General features: G+C 36.8%; 1 protein-coding gene across 2 annotated transcripts in view; it reads right to left on the bottom strand.

Annotated features, from left to right (window-relative positions):
- Window positions 1–12972: 12972 nt before the first annotated feature.
- LOC117115183 (UDP-D-xylose:L-fucose alpha-1,3-D-xylosyltransferase-like) overlaps window positions 12973–15718 on the bottom strand; it is a 5776-nt gene continuing 3030 nt past the window's right edge. Inside the window, exons 3-4 of one of the 2 annotated variants that reach the window (XM_033258891.1) lie at window positions 15224–15309; window positions 12973–14350 (exon numbers count right to left, since the gene is read on the bottom strand). In XM_033258891.1, coding sequence (XP_033114782.1) covers window positions 13653–14350; window positions 15224–15309 — 784 coding nt within the window. In that variant the 3' untranslated portion in view covers window positions 12973–13652. Of the gene's footprint in view, window positions 14495–15223; window positions 15310–15718 lie in introns of both variants that reach the window. The other variant, XM_033258890.1, reaches the window with a different exon arrangement.

Genomic DNA, 15718 nt, shown 5'->3' with positions numbered 1-15718 from the left:
TGTAAGAGTCATTCCCAAGTCCTCCCCTGGTGAATTTAGAGTAATTCATGATCTGTCCTTCCCGATGGTTAAGTCTGTCAACGAGGGGATACCAAGCGAACTGTCACAGGTTTCGTACAATTCGAATGATACTATTACATTGCAAGTTAAAAAATGCGGTATGGCACCAAACCTCAACTCTTACATATTTAACGCCTTCAGCCAGGTTTGTCATTGCTGCCTCCCTCTCCCCAAAATCACAGAAAATTATAAACGCACTTTACTGACTGCGGGGAATTAATAACACCCTTTCCAACGATGTTGAACCATGCAATTTCATTGGTCATCTCTTCAGATCGGATTATGCTGCACGTTATTTCAACACAGGTTTCAGCCATTGGTTACATTCACCGCGCCCAAGGTTGGAACGATCCCACAAAATCCTTTCTAGTGGCACGTGCGCTAAAAGGTGTAAAGCCTTTCCCGCGCAGAATTCAGAGAGAGGATATTGTATTCTTTGATGTCGGTGCCCGTATCACTATTAAATATTCCAAGACATCGAGGGGAAAGCCTCAAATTTCCCTCCTTATCAGTAGGTCAGCAGGACACAATTGCCCAGTGCGGACTATTAGCTTGCACATTTTAAGCATGTCTCTCGGGCCCCCTCTTTCAATTAGAGGACGAGAATCCTGTTCCTGTCTCTTATACACATCTAGATGTGTATAAGAGACACCACTCATTCTTTACCTTCAAACTGAAGACAGCAATATTTTTTTTCTGGCCTTGACTTCTCACGTTACTCTGGCCATAGTTTCCGAATTGGGCATACAACCTGGGCAGCAGAAATGGGGCGCCCTGAAGCGGAAATTTGCACAATGGGAAGATGGAACTCCCAAGCCTTCCACAATTACATCCGCATGTCGCATATGTCTGACTGAGATTTCAGCAATGGGCTAGGTAATAAAACCGCGTGGTTCGCAAACATGCCTGTCCTGTCAGCAGAGGACAGGCATGTATCCAGGGGGGGGGGGTTATGGTTTGAGAGAACCCCTTTTCTAGCAAACCCCCCTCTTTTCTGGCGAAACCCCCTCTTTAAATTTTCCAAAATTTCCTCCAATTCCAACTAATGTTCTGCAGACCCACCCAGACACAGACCTTTTAAAAAATTTTTATCTGCTTTTATAGCATTATTTAGACCCATAAAGCACAAAAATCCTCTTCCTTGGGGGTTTCGCCGACCCCACCGGGGCTTCGACTGTGGACCTCACGCCCAGAACCCCCCTAGATGTGTATAAGAGACAGTGAGAGGGCTGGGGCAACATTACACTCACAAGCGTTTCATCTTTACATTTTCCTGGTTACCCATGATGTTACACCATATACACAGGCCTTTCAGCATGGCTGGGACAACGCGACAGGCAATACTGTCCAAATATAATTACGGGTACCCCGTTGTACCTCGCCATGGGGCAGAGGCAGCATGCATTGCAACTAACACACTAATTTCAGATTCAGTGAGTGTACTTCCCTGGAAACTTGCCTGTCAGCGGCTGGCAGGTTCTAAGCAGTGAAAAATATTCTCCTCGATATTGTACGTTTGAAAAGTCCATTAAGACTAAAACATACCTGCCAGCGGTGGGCTGGAGAAGTTTACGGAAAACAGGCTATGTATAATTATTAAGTTTTAATTTTGTATTTATTGCACTGCTATTGCACTTCACCGAAGACGTGCCTGTCAGCGGCTGGCTGGGGCAGCGCCGTGAACAATATTCTCCTCAATACGGTACGTACGATAACTCCACTGACTAGAAACAGGCCTGTTAGCAGATGGCTGGGGCAGTTTTCAGCAAACAATGTCTTTAATTACTACTATTTTGGTATTTACAGTACATTATTTTAATATAAATTATACGTTTAGATTAAGGCATGCTTTAAATTATCTTTCACATGCAAGTTTGGTATACCTATGCATCTGATTAGATGACCCATGAAACCCACAAGTAGTTAGAACGTTTCAAGTAAGTATGGTAAACTTGAAAATTACGCATGCTGAGTAGCTAGAGTTTATTATGGTAATACTGTAAATGTAGGTGTGATTCGGCCGTAATCCTTTCTCATACTGTATTCATTTGGTCATGGCCTTGCTGCCTGCGTTGGGTGCTGACCTCTTTGGGGTAAGTGGCGTTACGGCACCCTGCCGCTTGGCTTGTTGATCACTTTTTAAGAATTTTTCCTCTAGAAATTCATTTAAGGGACCGATCGTGTGTGAAGGTCCTTTGCCTTTTTAGTAATAAATCACGACCGAATCACAATATATTAGATTATGTGTTACTTTATTGTGTACAGTGTATTGAGGGTGGTGGTTAAGAGTGGACTGGTCCACATATTTAATTATCAGACCAGTAGAAACAGATACATTTTTCCAAGATCAACGGGAAAAACTATTTGTGTCAATGGGCGTAGGTACACCCCAAAGCGTGCCGCGCGGTCCGCGTAGTAATTTGAATCTCCTTGCATCTCCACGTGTGTATATACAATCGGTCCCCATTTCGCGTTGCGGATTGTGCACCGATAACTCATGGAATTCGTTTTCCAGCCTGCCGCCCCTTCCTCCTCCAATGTACTACGGTGCTACGGCAACCTGCAGCTTGATTTGTTGGCCACTTCTTAAGAATTTTTACTCTGGAAATTCATTTAAGGGAGACCGGCCGTGTTTACTCTGAAAATTCATTTAAGAGAGACCAGCCGTGTGCGACGGTCCTTTACATTTTGTTTAAATGATTCACGACATAATCAGTATTTTTTCCTAATTAACTACTGTAAAATTATGTTATTTTTTTATACAGCAGTTGTTTTCAATACTTTCGTCAATACTACCGTGTTCGCCACATTACGACACTTGGCGCCTTCGCCAATTTTTTTTACACTGCTGGCGTATTCGCCATATTACGACACTGTTGCCGTTTTCGCCACATAGCGACACGGTTGCGTCTTTACCACATTACGACATTCCTGTGGTCTTTGCCACATTACAATATCTGGCTCACTTTATCAATAGGTTGGTCGTCACTATCACAAAACCTTTTTGGTCTATCATACTTAATCATTTAAAAGTAAAGAACAGAACAATAATGTAATGACCAGATGTAAATCACTGAACATACATTGTATTTTCAAATATTTATTATGACAGTGATACGTACACGGGAAAGGTCCTGCCAACGCATAAACATCAACGCATAAACATCAACACCTAGTTGAGAGGCAGCATTGTCTGGCATTGCCAACATTGCTGCCTCTCACATTTGCTTTTTGTATTTTTATTATTTTTTTTAATTTGAAACAATCGTCCAACATGAATTCTTTGTTTCCACTTACAGGCTAAAATTGCAAAAAAAAAAAAAATCAAACCTAATTATTATTACAGTACTATAATTATAAATAATATTGTTATTATTACTATAAATATGTAAATTACTTAAAAGTACAATTAACATTTCGTTTAACGTACACTTAAAATATTTAAAAATTACACTTTTAACACACAACACTAATGAGAAAAAGATTTACCATAGTTAGGTAACATTTAAATATATTTAAAGAATTAGGAAAGATATCAACTTCTGGACATTTTGTAACAAAATCAGTACCGTATACAAACTAGATAATCGTGAAATAAAACCAATTTTACAAACATTAACACGACAAAACTGAACAGAAAATAAATCACGTTGACGAAGACGACGACCGGGGACTTTAAATAAAAAAATACGAGATAAGGTTACAATCAAACAAATTCACACATTTGAACAGAAACAAAAACAGGCCCATTATTCCCCTCCTATTACACCAACTTCTATCTTATCAACATGTAGGCCTATCTGAAAAGCATTTTGTGTCTACCATATTTTTCAGCCATGCACTTCTGCCTGCCTTTGTTTTATGTTTACATATTCTAGGACATACACACTTCGGAAGAACATGTACATACATACCCTGTAATTTTTATAAGTGCGTATGCCCATGGTTAAGCACCCAGACAATAAACTATATACAACTAAATTAATGATTATTCAGATATTCTTTTTCATTTGGAAAATAAATCCATACAATACAAAACTACATTCTTCCCGACTACAAGAATGCATATTCAATCGTTCCAAACTGTACGTCATTATACAGTACTGTATTAGTGTGCTGCAAAAGTAGAAATCTTTGCAAATACAAAGTAGTTTAAATGTTTTTAAGAAATAGAAACTCATCGTAGGCATTACTACTGGCATTTAAATTAATGTACAATACATTTTAAAGGGCAAATTGCATCCAATTTGCCCACGAGCACCGTACTCGAGGTAATCGGCTCCATATCATCGGCATAATCGCCGTAATTTGGGTTACACTTCATTGGCGTAAGCCTAACTGCAGCACTTAAAATGTACAATGGTCATTTCGGTACCCAACCCAACCCGGGTTTTAATCGTACATATTTTGCAAATATATTTTGCATGAATATTTTGATGTTGCTGTACTCCGAGTTCACTCGGTCATCGTAACAACGAACCGACCGCACACCATTTCCGGTCCACACAACTACGACACTCCATAACGTATGCAAGTGCACCTCCTAGTTCCGTTACCTCTGAGTCTAAATGCCAACATCACTTGGGCATATGTGAATACTGTCCTGGTGATCTTGTGCCCTAAATTGCTGGGGAACGTTGTGATGGTGTTTGGTTTCATCTATTTTGTTTTATTTTTCTTTCTCATTTTCAGAGTTGTCTATATTTAAATATCTTATTGCACAGTCTAATATTAACTATATCCTGTGTGTTCTGATAGATATGTGCATGTATGTTGAGAATTGCATAAAATAAGATAAATGTATAGTATCTGGCACACCAAAGATTTTGATCCAGCCCGCGCAACATTGCTCAAATATATCTATATATTTTTTTTCGGCCAAGTATTGGCATGGTAAACTGATGGGGGATAACGTCTTAAGTGGGGAGCACCGATATGATGTAATGTCTAACCATGGCGGTACCAGCGAGGATTCTGGGAGTAGGCTCGGGGTCATTTTTTTGAAAACACTGCTTTGAAAATATTTTTTTTTAATTCTGAAAATCACCCAGCAAACGTTGTGGTTAGCTGTGTCAATAAATAACGTTGTAACACAACGTTGTAATAATGTTCAAACGTTGTGAGGTTTTGAAATTAGATTATAAGTACGTACATATGGTTCTACAAAATAAAGTTTTTATCACCAAACTGTAACGTAACATAATATTGTTAGCTGGGCATTTCCAGAAATCCTATTTTAAAAATTTGCTCATCTCAGCCCCATATGGGCTCTTTTTGAGGATACTGGAGTCTTCGGACGCTGCATTGTTTTTAACTACTCTACTAAGTAGGCCTACGTGTGTGGATTTTTAGTGCTCCAGCGGCGGCGCCACAAAGGGGTACCGGTAGTACAACAAATTAGTTTCTCTTACATCTTCTATTCCAACTACTCTTCAGTTCGTCTTTGTGGGACAGGACACTCATTTGCTAATAGGTTCTACTAGTATTGCTGTATTTTCAGATAAGAAAGTATAATACATACTCCAAGTATCGAAATGCACGCTATCGTGTCGGGATTCGATATTTCAACATTAATTATGTCATCATCAGGACTGAAAATTATCCATATTTGCAAGCTTATATGCGCAAGTACCAAAAAGTGTTTAACCAATCAAAACATTACCTCTTACCTTTAAGCCCATTGTTAAACAATGGGTGTAGCCTACGTATAGCAAATGCTTCTTTAAACAATAGTATAGACCAATTTTCCGAACTGTTAATAATGTTAGTGTTAGAAAATATTAAACCTAATTTATTACTTCATTACAGGCTACATAATCATTTTCAAGTATACCTCGTAAACCTAAAATATATTGAAATGCCTCACAATTTTGTATATGATCATTTATAACACTATCAGGTCGTGAAGGATGTGCTTTAAGTCTAGTTATTAAGCATCTGTCTGTCATACCAATATAATCTGTATTCTCCAATCATATCTTATTAGTTATATACAATATGACTACGTAATGTTGTCCTTAGAAGTGCGCTTCTTGTAATCTAATATCTAAAATAACGTAAATATATTTAATAGCTTTATATTGATTCGAAGCGAACAAAAACTATCAAAATAAATGAAAAAAAATAAATAAAAAACGTCAGTAGTATTAATTTGATGATAACATTGACGCAGTTCCTGATCAGATGAGAAACTGCTTCATCTGCAGAGTGGCGAATATATCAAATACATTTTTCTATTGACAAATTATTAACTTTTTGAATAATATAAACTTTACCTATAAGCAGGCTTTAAAAGTACTGCACGTTTATTTTGACAGCACGCTCATCAGACTTTAACTCTGTCTTCTTCTCAAGTTCATTATCAATGTAGCTTTAGAAAAGTATTCACACATTATAGTGTTGTACGAATTGTAGCAAAATGAAAGGTTGCATTTTTTTGCTATATTTTCGAAAAATTGGATGTTTCAGAATAGACATCACTGAATATAAAAAGTATGTGCAACATTTGTTTTCATGTTGAAGGGGGGTAGCCAGCAATTTCAAAATGGCCGCCATTTTAAAACATTTTATTACCAATAATTGTACTTTTATGATTTTAAAAGATGCTAATATACTAAATATTCTTTCACATAAGAAACATTAAATACAAAATAATATTTCACCTCAAATTTTCAAAATTCAAATCCAAAATGGCCGCCTTTTTAATTATTTTAGCTATTTTTTGCATATATTTAATTTCTGCAGTTAATTACTTAATTAGGCCCATAAAACCTAGTATTTGAAATGGAACAAATTGCAAAAAAAATTTCAATTATAATAAACACAGGTGTAGGGTTGGTAAAATTCAGATATTACTCCTTAGTTAATAAGCAAATTAGCTTAAATATGCAAATTAGATGGAGATACAGCATATCTTTGCAACCGCTAGTCGTACAGAGTTACAATCTTTTTTTTAAATTGTGCAGAACATGCATGTTACTATTTGTTTTAATGTAAAATTTTCTCCAAGAGTGACTGGAAATGTGATATTTGACCTTATTTAGAAGAATTTTCAAAAACAGTGAAAAGTGAAATAAAATTCAGAAAAATCACATAGACCTAATTAGTCTACATGTGCAAATTAGCTTACAGATGGAGTTACAGTGTTTACCTATCTTGGCAACCGTTAGATACAGGAATGTTCTTTTTCAAATTGTTCAAAACATGTACGTATCTATTTTGCCTCATTGTAACATTAGCTCAAACAGTGACTGATAATGCCACCTTTACAAGTAGAGTATACTTTAAATAACGATTTCGGAATTTGGTGTAAAATTCACACTAGACATGTCCCTGGAATTTGATCCAGAAGGTCGAATTGCATTTCCATTTGCCTTTACAATTAATGGCAATGGTAATTAATTAATATCTTCACTGAGTTGATAAAAAAACCTTCTCTGGAACGGTCTGTGCTTGCAGGGATTATACATATCTTGCTGCAATATAATGCTCATAAACCAAGACAGTCAATGCTACCATCCCTTAGACCGATGGCCTGAACGGAAACCACTATTGCCGTAAAATTTTGATGTAGTCCCTTAATTATGTGTCTTACAGATGTTACAACATCCAGGTAAGCTATAATGTAGGCCTATGTATTAATTTATTTATTTGTTTTAGAAAATGTTGCCAAAGGTTTCGAGTTCGTGGTAGAATGATTCTTAGCCATTAAGAATTTGATATTAGTGCACATTGTTGAAGTGTTGATTGTGACGTTAACCGGTGTACCGTATATGGATCCTGCCTGAATATATATAAATAATCTATATTTGAGAACTACAGGTTCCTGTAAGAAATTTTGTTTGTGAAAAAATTAAAGGTCAAGTGATGGAATTATTTCACTTTCAAATGTATGTAAAGTCATGACTATTCCGGAGTTGATGGTCCGGAAGTTTGGAAAAGTAGTACTTGATTCAGATGAACTACCAAAATACTAGAATTTTGTCAGTTTTTGTGCGACTCCCTTAGTTCGTCGCTCACATCACGAACAAACACAATCAAAGCAAAGATACTAGAAAACAAGATAGAGTTCTCCACTGAAAAAAACTGTTCCACCGAAATGCATGGTGGGAATACAAACAATGTGGCGCCCGCCTACGGCTAGATCTAAAAAACATCTGCCACCGTTACATAACTGTGAATACATAATCTCCTTTCGTTAACAGCAACAGCGCGTATTTTGACACGCTATCTTGATTTCACAAACTAACACAATCTACTTTGATTATGTTAGTCCGTGATGTGATCGACAAGTTGTTTGAGTATTTTCACAATGAAAACAGCCTAAAAACATTTACTTCCTGAAGTAAAAACTATGAATATATTTATATCTGCTACTCGTCAGTGAAGTAGGCAGAAACATATGTACTTAAAGATCTCTATTATTATTTGCTGGTGGTGGTTATAAAAGGCGTTTTTTGAAAACAACAAGTTTTCCATTAAGGTGTACTATAGAAGCAATACATGCTTAAAAATTTGACAAGTATGTAACATTTTAAAATTACTTGTTAGGCCAAAGTTCAGGACAAAATATCTTTTTCACTGTCAAATAGAAACACGTATCTGAATAATTTGAGACCAAAACGAAGTCTCTACGAACACTAGGCAAGGAAATTTAAATTTAAAATCCTGAAAAATAAGGTCAGAAATAAAATGTTACATTTCCGGTCACTCTTGGACAAATTGTTACATTAATGCAAATAGAAATAATGTATGGTCTGAGCAATTAAAAAAAAAAGAAGCAACTCTGTACGACCAGTGGTTGCAAAGATATCCTGTATCTCCAACTAATTTGCATATTTAAGCTAATTTGCATATTAACTAAGGTGCAATTTCTAGATTTTACCAACCCTACACCTACCTGTATTTTTGTTTCAATTTGTTCCATTTGAAATGCCTAGTTAAGTAATTAACTTCAGAAATTAAATATTTGCTAAAAAAAATAGCTAAAATAATTAAAATGGCGGCCATTTTGGATTTGAATTTTGCAAATTTGAGGTAAAATATTATTTTATATTTATTGTTACTTATATGAAAGAATATTAGTATATTGTCATAAAAACTATTGGTATTAAAATGTTAAAAAATGGCGGCCATTTTGAAATTGTTGGCTACCCCTCTATAATATAGCAAAAAAAAATGCAACCAACCAAAGTTTGCTGGATTATTACACACTATTATGATTCCACACAAATTTCCCCTTCCCTTAAGAAAATCAATATATATTACAGCAACTTGATTTGAATATTATTCGCTATGATATCAGTGTGTGTTGTTTTTATTGGGTCTAGCTATAACTTTAGTAAATCTTTCATTTATATTTTACTGTATATATTGATGGATAATATTGATGGTTAATATCTTATCAATTAGAGTGTAATGATATATTACAATGTTCGCTTATAATAATATCTACAAAAACATAAAAAACATTTTGATTTCATTTTTATGCGGATATTAAAAATTATTACTTTAAAAGGCATTGATCGTATGCAGCGTATACCCTACGCGGCACTATTTATACGATCTTTATTACCTTACTATGTTGCAACGCCCATAATGAGAGAGAGAGAGAGAGAGGGGGGGGGGGGGGGGGGTAAAATCGTATATAATTGGATTGTATTTATTCAGGTGTAAACACCAAGGATAGCCCACGACAGGCCCGTAGCCAGACTTCCAAGGGGGTGGGTCTTTTTTTAGCCAAAGGTGACCTTTTTATACGGGTGTCTCCGCGACCAAATGTGTACCGTAGGCACATGTAGTACGGGGGCATCCTCACCCAGAAAATGTTTTAATCTAGAGGCTATAAATGATGGTTTTAGCATATAAAAGTTAAGGCTGACACCCTTGCATATGCTGAATATAATTATCATGATTCAAAGGTGTATACACAGGACGAGGTGATATTTTGACCATGATTCGCTCTAGAATCAAGATAGGCAAGAACATTCGACTGAACTAAAAGTTAATATCAGTGTCACTGCATGAGTCAACAAGGGTACGAGATGAATAAAAGGCATAATTAGGTGATGTCTTTGGCATTAAATCTACTTATTGAGTATGCTTGTCAGCTCGTTTGGCCTGAGATAGATCCACAGGCCACAGGCTATAGGTCTAGCAGCTCTATGAGAAAAATATTTGGCCTGGAAAAGAGTGACCCCAGCCGAGGGGGGGGTCGTCCGACCCCTCCGACCCCCCTCTGGCTACGGGCCTGCACGAATGTCTAGAAGAAGAATTATTTCCAGTGAGATCCTTCTGGTGGTGATTGGGCAGTACACTGGGAGACAATTCCCTACTATTTTCCGAAAAGTGTAGTGCGTTCATTAACGTGCACATGCGCCATAAATGCACACGGGACCAACGGCTTAAACGTCTCATCCGAAAAACGGTTCGCTATTGTAACTTGCATCTTAGCCCTCCAGCTGAAACACAAGAAGAAGCAGCGATGGGATTTGAACCCGGGATCTAGAAATCTCCACGGTTCAGCGCACATACATTGGCTACTTCCAGATTAGCCGACACAGCTAAGTTGCTCTCTACCATAATAATGGCCTATAATGGCCTATAATATCATTTAAAAAAATTGCCAAAAACGATTTTAAAGTCGATTCAATTATTTATTTATTTATTTATTTATTTAAAACCATATTTTGAGTGGGCGACCCTTACAGAATAAATCTGATGTTGAGGGGCCCGCTTAATAATTACTAATGGCATATCAAAAATCCCCTCTAAAAAAAATCATCTTTCTAGTTCCTTTTTTAAAGAATCAATGATCATTATTTTCGAATCTTTCATTCACCATACTTCACTCTTCAAGCGAGCCTGTGGATTAGATTGGATTGGATTTATTCGGTGTAAACACCAAGGGTAGCCCACGAAAGTCTAGAAGAAGACTTATTTCCAGTGGGGTCCTTCTGGTGGTGATTGGACAGTACATCGGGAGACAATCCCCTACTCTTTTCCGAAGAGTGTACTGCGTTCTTTAACGTGCACATGGGCCATAAATTCACACGGGACCAACGGCTTAAACGTCTCATCCGAAAGACGGTGCCTATTGTAACTTATATTTCAGCCCTCTAGCTGAAACAGAAAGAGAAGAATCAATGGAAATTGAACCGGGGACCTAGAAATCTCCACGGTTCAGGGCACACACAGTGGCTACCACCAGATTAGCAGACTAAGCTAAGCTGCTCTTCGGCCCATAAACCAATTATATATCACATGTTCTCTATGAGATCGCGTCGACCGACTAAGTATTGGTTAGGTATAAATGCCAATATCACTTGAGCATCAGTGAATACTGTCCTGGTGATCTTGTGCACTGAATTGCTGGGGAACGGTGTGATGGTGTTTGGTTTCATCTGTGTTGTTTTGTTTTTTTTTTTATCATTTTCAGAGTTGTACATATTGAAGTATTTTATTGCACAGTTTAATATTAAATATATCCTATGTGTTCTGATATATATTTGTATGTAGGTTGAGAATTGCATAAAATAAAATAAATGTATGTAGTATCTGGCCCACCCAAAATTTTGATCCGGGCCACGCAACATTGCTCAATTTACAGAAAAAGTTTTTCTGTTATTAGAAACACGACCGTCTACTATAGCCTGACTTTTTCAGACCGTAGCTAACTGTATCTACTGTAGTTGCGTAGAGTATAGGCTTGGTAAACTAATGCGGATAACGATTATGTGGTGATGTCTAACCATGGCGGCCCCAGCGCATATCCTAGGAGCAGGTTTGGTGGGGGGGGGGGCATATCATTTTGTTGAAAACACCGCTTTGAAAACATATTTTTACAGTTTGAAAGTCATTTCCTGGAATCTAAGAGGTGCCTATTTTAAAAATTTGCTCACCTCAGCCCCATATAAACTCACTGAGAATTTTGGACTCTTTGTCGGGGAATTTTGGACGTTGTATTGTTTTTAAATACTAAGTAGACCTACATGTGTGGATTTTTGTGCTCCAGGGTGTACCGGTAGTAGGCCTACACCAAATTAGATACATCGTCTTTTCTAACTGCTCTTCCGTTCGTCTGGACTCTGAATTTCTGGTGCAGGCATTGTTTTTAGCATAAGAAATACACACACCCGCATCCCCCACACCCACACACACCCACCCAAATCCACACACCCGTCAAAGAAAGCTAAATACGCTTACATGGGGAAAGATTTTAAGTATGAAGACGTCAATTAAGAACATCATTATGAAAATTGTAGAAAATTGGTGAATTTTCCAAAATTGCAGATTGTTAAGGACCATAAGGAAAAAGAGGAGATCCTAAGTTTAAATGAAAAAAAAAAACCAAAAAAAAAAAAAAAACGTTAAGTCCATTTAGAGGGCATTCAATTCGAAATCAGATTAAATAGACAGAATTAACAAGGCCATTCCTAAAAAAACAAGAATTTAAATAGGAAGAAAATAACTAAGATGGCACAGGAGGCTATACGAAAGAACAGTGGAAACAGTTATAAGCAGAAATATATAAATAAGAAGAAGTAAAAACTCAGACATCAATTAAGTTTAGCTACGGTGTAGTTACTTCAGATAAGAAAGGAATTCTAAGCAGTTTGATTTGTTTTAGAAGAAACTCTGTGAAATGAGGGACAACAAACTGGGGATGAAATTAAGCTTGGCGTACAAATGCACGTGAAGTCTCTTCAATGTTAAAAAAAAAGTAGAAAAAGCAATAAATAGATTAAAAAGGGGAAGCTACAGTATATATATATATATATATATATAATGAGTACTCATATAAGAACAACTTTTACTTTAGAAACACTAAAATGCATTCTAACAAATATCTCGACTACTCCTGTAGTCTCTAATTACGCTTGACGTAAAATGAACATTCTGACTGAGACAGAATTGAGTAATAATTACAAATTGTAACATTACGTATCTTGTTTATTTCGAAACACAGTAAGATGCATCTTAATATTCATATGTAAAGTAGGCATTACTAATATATGTAAATATAGACATTGAAACAATCACAGTTGTAGTACTATAGGAACATAATATCTTATTAGGCACGAATATTTCGTCCTCTCCTCGGGGACTTCCCCAACTCGAGTAAGACAACAATAAAAAAAATAATTTACACAAAGGTGACATGCATGGTTGTTATGCCACTGGTTCCTGGGAAATTACTGACCAATATTATTGTACTATTATGTATGTGGTTCTTGAACTTGTGGGTGTCACTCTTGATAACAATAATAGGGGTTCGAAACCCTCGCTGTGCAAGTTGCTTGTGTCCTTGGGCAAGGCACTTTATCTACGTTTGCCTCTCTCTACCCAGGAGTATAAATGGGTACCTGGTAGGATGTTGTGGCATTGAATGTTGATAGTTTCGTGCGCTAAAGAAGTAGCGAACGACTAGGGATACTCCCAGGGAGCAGAGGAAGTTGCACTTTGTGCTGGTTTTCCATTGTACGTTATCCAGTGACCAGGGTTAATAACGCTCGCGCCTTTGATCATTCTTGGAATTGGCGCCTTATAAATGTTTGAGTATAATAATAATAATAATAATAATAATTACATTTTCACTTCTGAAAAGCGTCAATAAGCCACAATCCTGCGTTTCGAAAGCGATTAACTTTGGTATTGTGTCCTGTCACCCAATTATTGTGAACAACCACCGCTTTTTGGCGATCTGCAGCAGACAACGTGCCATTGAAATAAATTTGTCCATTTGGAAATTCATGTGAGGTTAGAATTTTTCGTTTTAATGTAGCTTCCTTTAGTAGTTTATTCATAATCGTCTGATCATTATTTTTACTATCTAATTTTTCTTTAAGTGTCATTTGTGACCATTTGTTGACAAATTTGATTACGGATGTTGAAGAGCGAAAGTAAACCATGCCGGCACAGTATCTGATAGGTACATAACTTGGTCTAAAATAAACATCTCTTTGCAGAATGACGTCATAATCTCCGACGAGATATGGGAAAGGATCCTTCAACCAAAATGTGTCCACGTCACAGAAAAATACATTTTTGCCCTTACGGAGTTCATCGTAAATATACTTTGGACGTCTGTACACAAGCTTTCTATATTCAGGAGTATCATAGACCAATTTTGACTTGTTCGTTGATTGAAGTAAACTGCCTTTGCGAATACACGTTGTGGAATCTTTATATGATTTCAGTTTTTCATATGCTTCTTCGTCTTCAGTAACTAGTATGATGTTAGGGCGTATTCCAAGTTTCTTGATGGATTCAAGCCAATTCGTTGCCATATCTGAAAATCCAGAATTAGTTGAAGTTAAAACCACTGTTTCCTTCATCAAGTTCTGAGCTTTATTTTGCTGTGCTGCCAGCGTAATTCTTGGCAGGTTATTTAAGGTTGTTCCTCCAGTAAGTTGAAATTTAGTACTATTGTTTCCTGAAATAAAATGGAGTGTGACATAGTTTGGAAAAAAAATGGCTTATAGTAAATATTTAAATACACAGTACGGTATTATACTAATCCAACTGACTGCATTGCCAATCCACATTGTAGTCAGAAATTAAGATTATTTGTTGTGGTCGATTTATAGAATATAACATAAAAGCTTAACTAGATATTATTCGTAAATGTTAAACGTTGTACGGTATTAGAATATATAATTTACTATGTAGCTTAAGGTGGAGGTATAGGAAAATCATGGGATGTTAAGCAAGGCACTCACTGCATCGTACGGCGGTCGCACGACCGTCGGCCGACGAATCCAACTCCACTCCCGTCGTGAGAAAATATTAAACATGTTTAATATTCTATACGACGCGACTGCCCCGACGCAAACCATCGCGCCTAGCCTGCGTTTAACTCACACAGACCCGTCGCGACAACAAATCGCGTCGGGCTGCGTCGTACGACGCCGTCTGAGCTGGCCTTTAGACGACGAAACGCCGTCTGCTGATTTTCGGTGGCATTCTGAATGGATCCGTTACTAGAGCCTTGTGCATTGGGTTCTTCATACGCGTCTGCCGAAAACCGTGGGGCGTAGTGAGTACCCGGCATTAAGGATTTTGTCCAGGAAAAGTAAATTTTTGACTAATTTACCATTCATAGTAGGTAGATAATTTAGCATCAATAATATTAAAAGAAATAATTGTTATTATAACCACTTACGATCTAGATGTATTCCCCAAAATATAAAAGAACATATTACTAAAAAGATAGACATTGTAAGCATGGAACCAACGCGCCATTGAAATCTGTAACGAATAAAAAGTATGCGTGACTACAAAAGTATTTCGGCTAACTGAACTGAATTGTTTTATTCAAAAAAAAAAAATACATTACTCTATATGGTTATTTGTTATTGTTAGAAAAAAATATATTTCAATCTGGAGTATTTGCTGCTCACTTTACAATTTTGTTCAAATAACAATAAACATAATTAAAGGCATTTTAAGTTTACAATTTATTATCTTCTTTTGAAAGAAAAAACGGTCTCCCATAGAACTTTTGCTTACAATCTAAGAAAAAAACTTTACATTAAGGCCAACTCAGACAGCGTCGGCCGACGCAGCCCGACCCGATTTATCGTCGGGGACAGTCTTAAGCCGTCGTGAGAAATATTAAACACGTTTAATATTCTACTACGCGACTGCCCCCGACGCA

This window comes from Anneissia japonica, unplaced genomic scaffold (assembly GCF_011630105.1).
Source record: "Anneissia japonica isolate Jap-2015-1 unplaced genomic scaffold, ASM1163010v1 scaffold6997_len847652_cov182, whole genome shotgun sequence".
Lineage (NCBI taxonomy): Eukaryota > Metazoa > Echinodermata > Crinoidea > Comatulida > Comatulidae > Anneissia > Anneissia japonica.
Note: the sequence above shows the minus strand (reverse complement) of the source record. Positions and strands in the feature narration are given on the sequence as shown.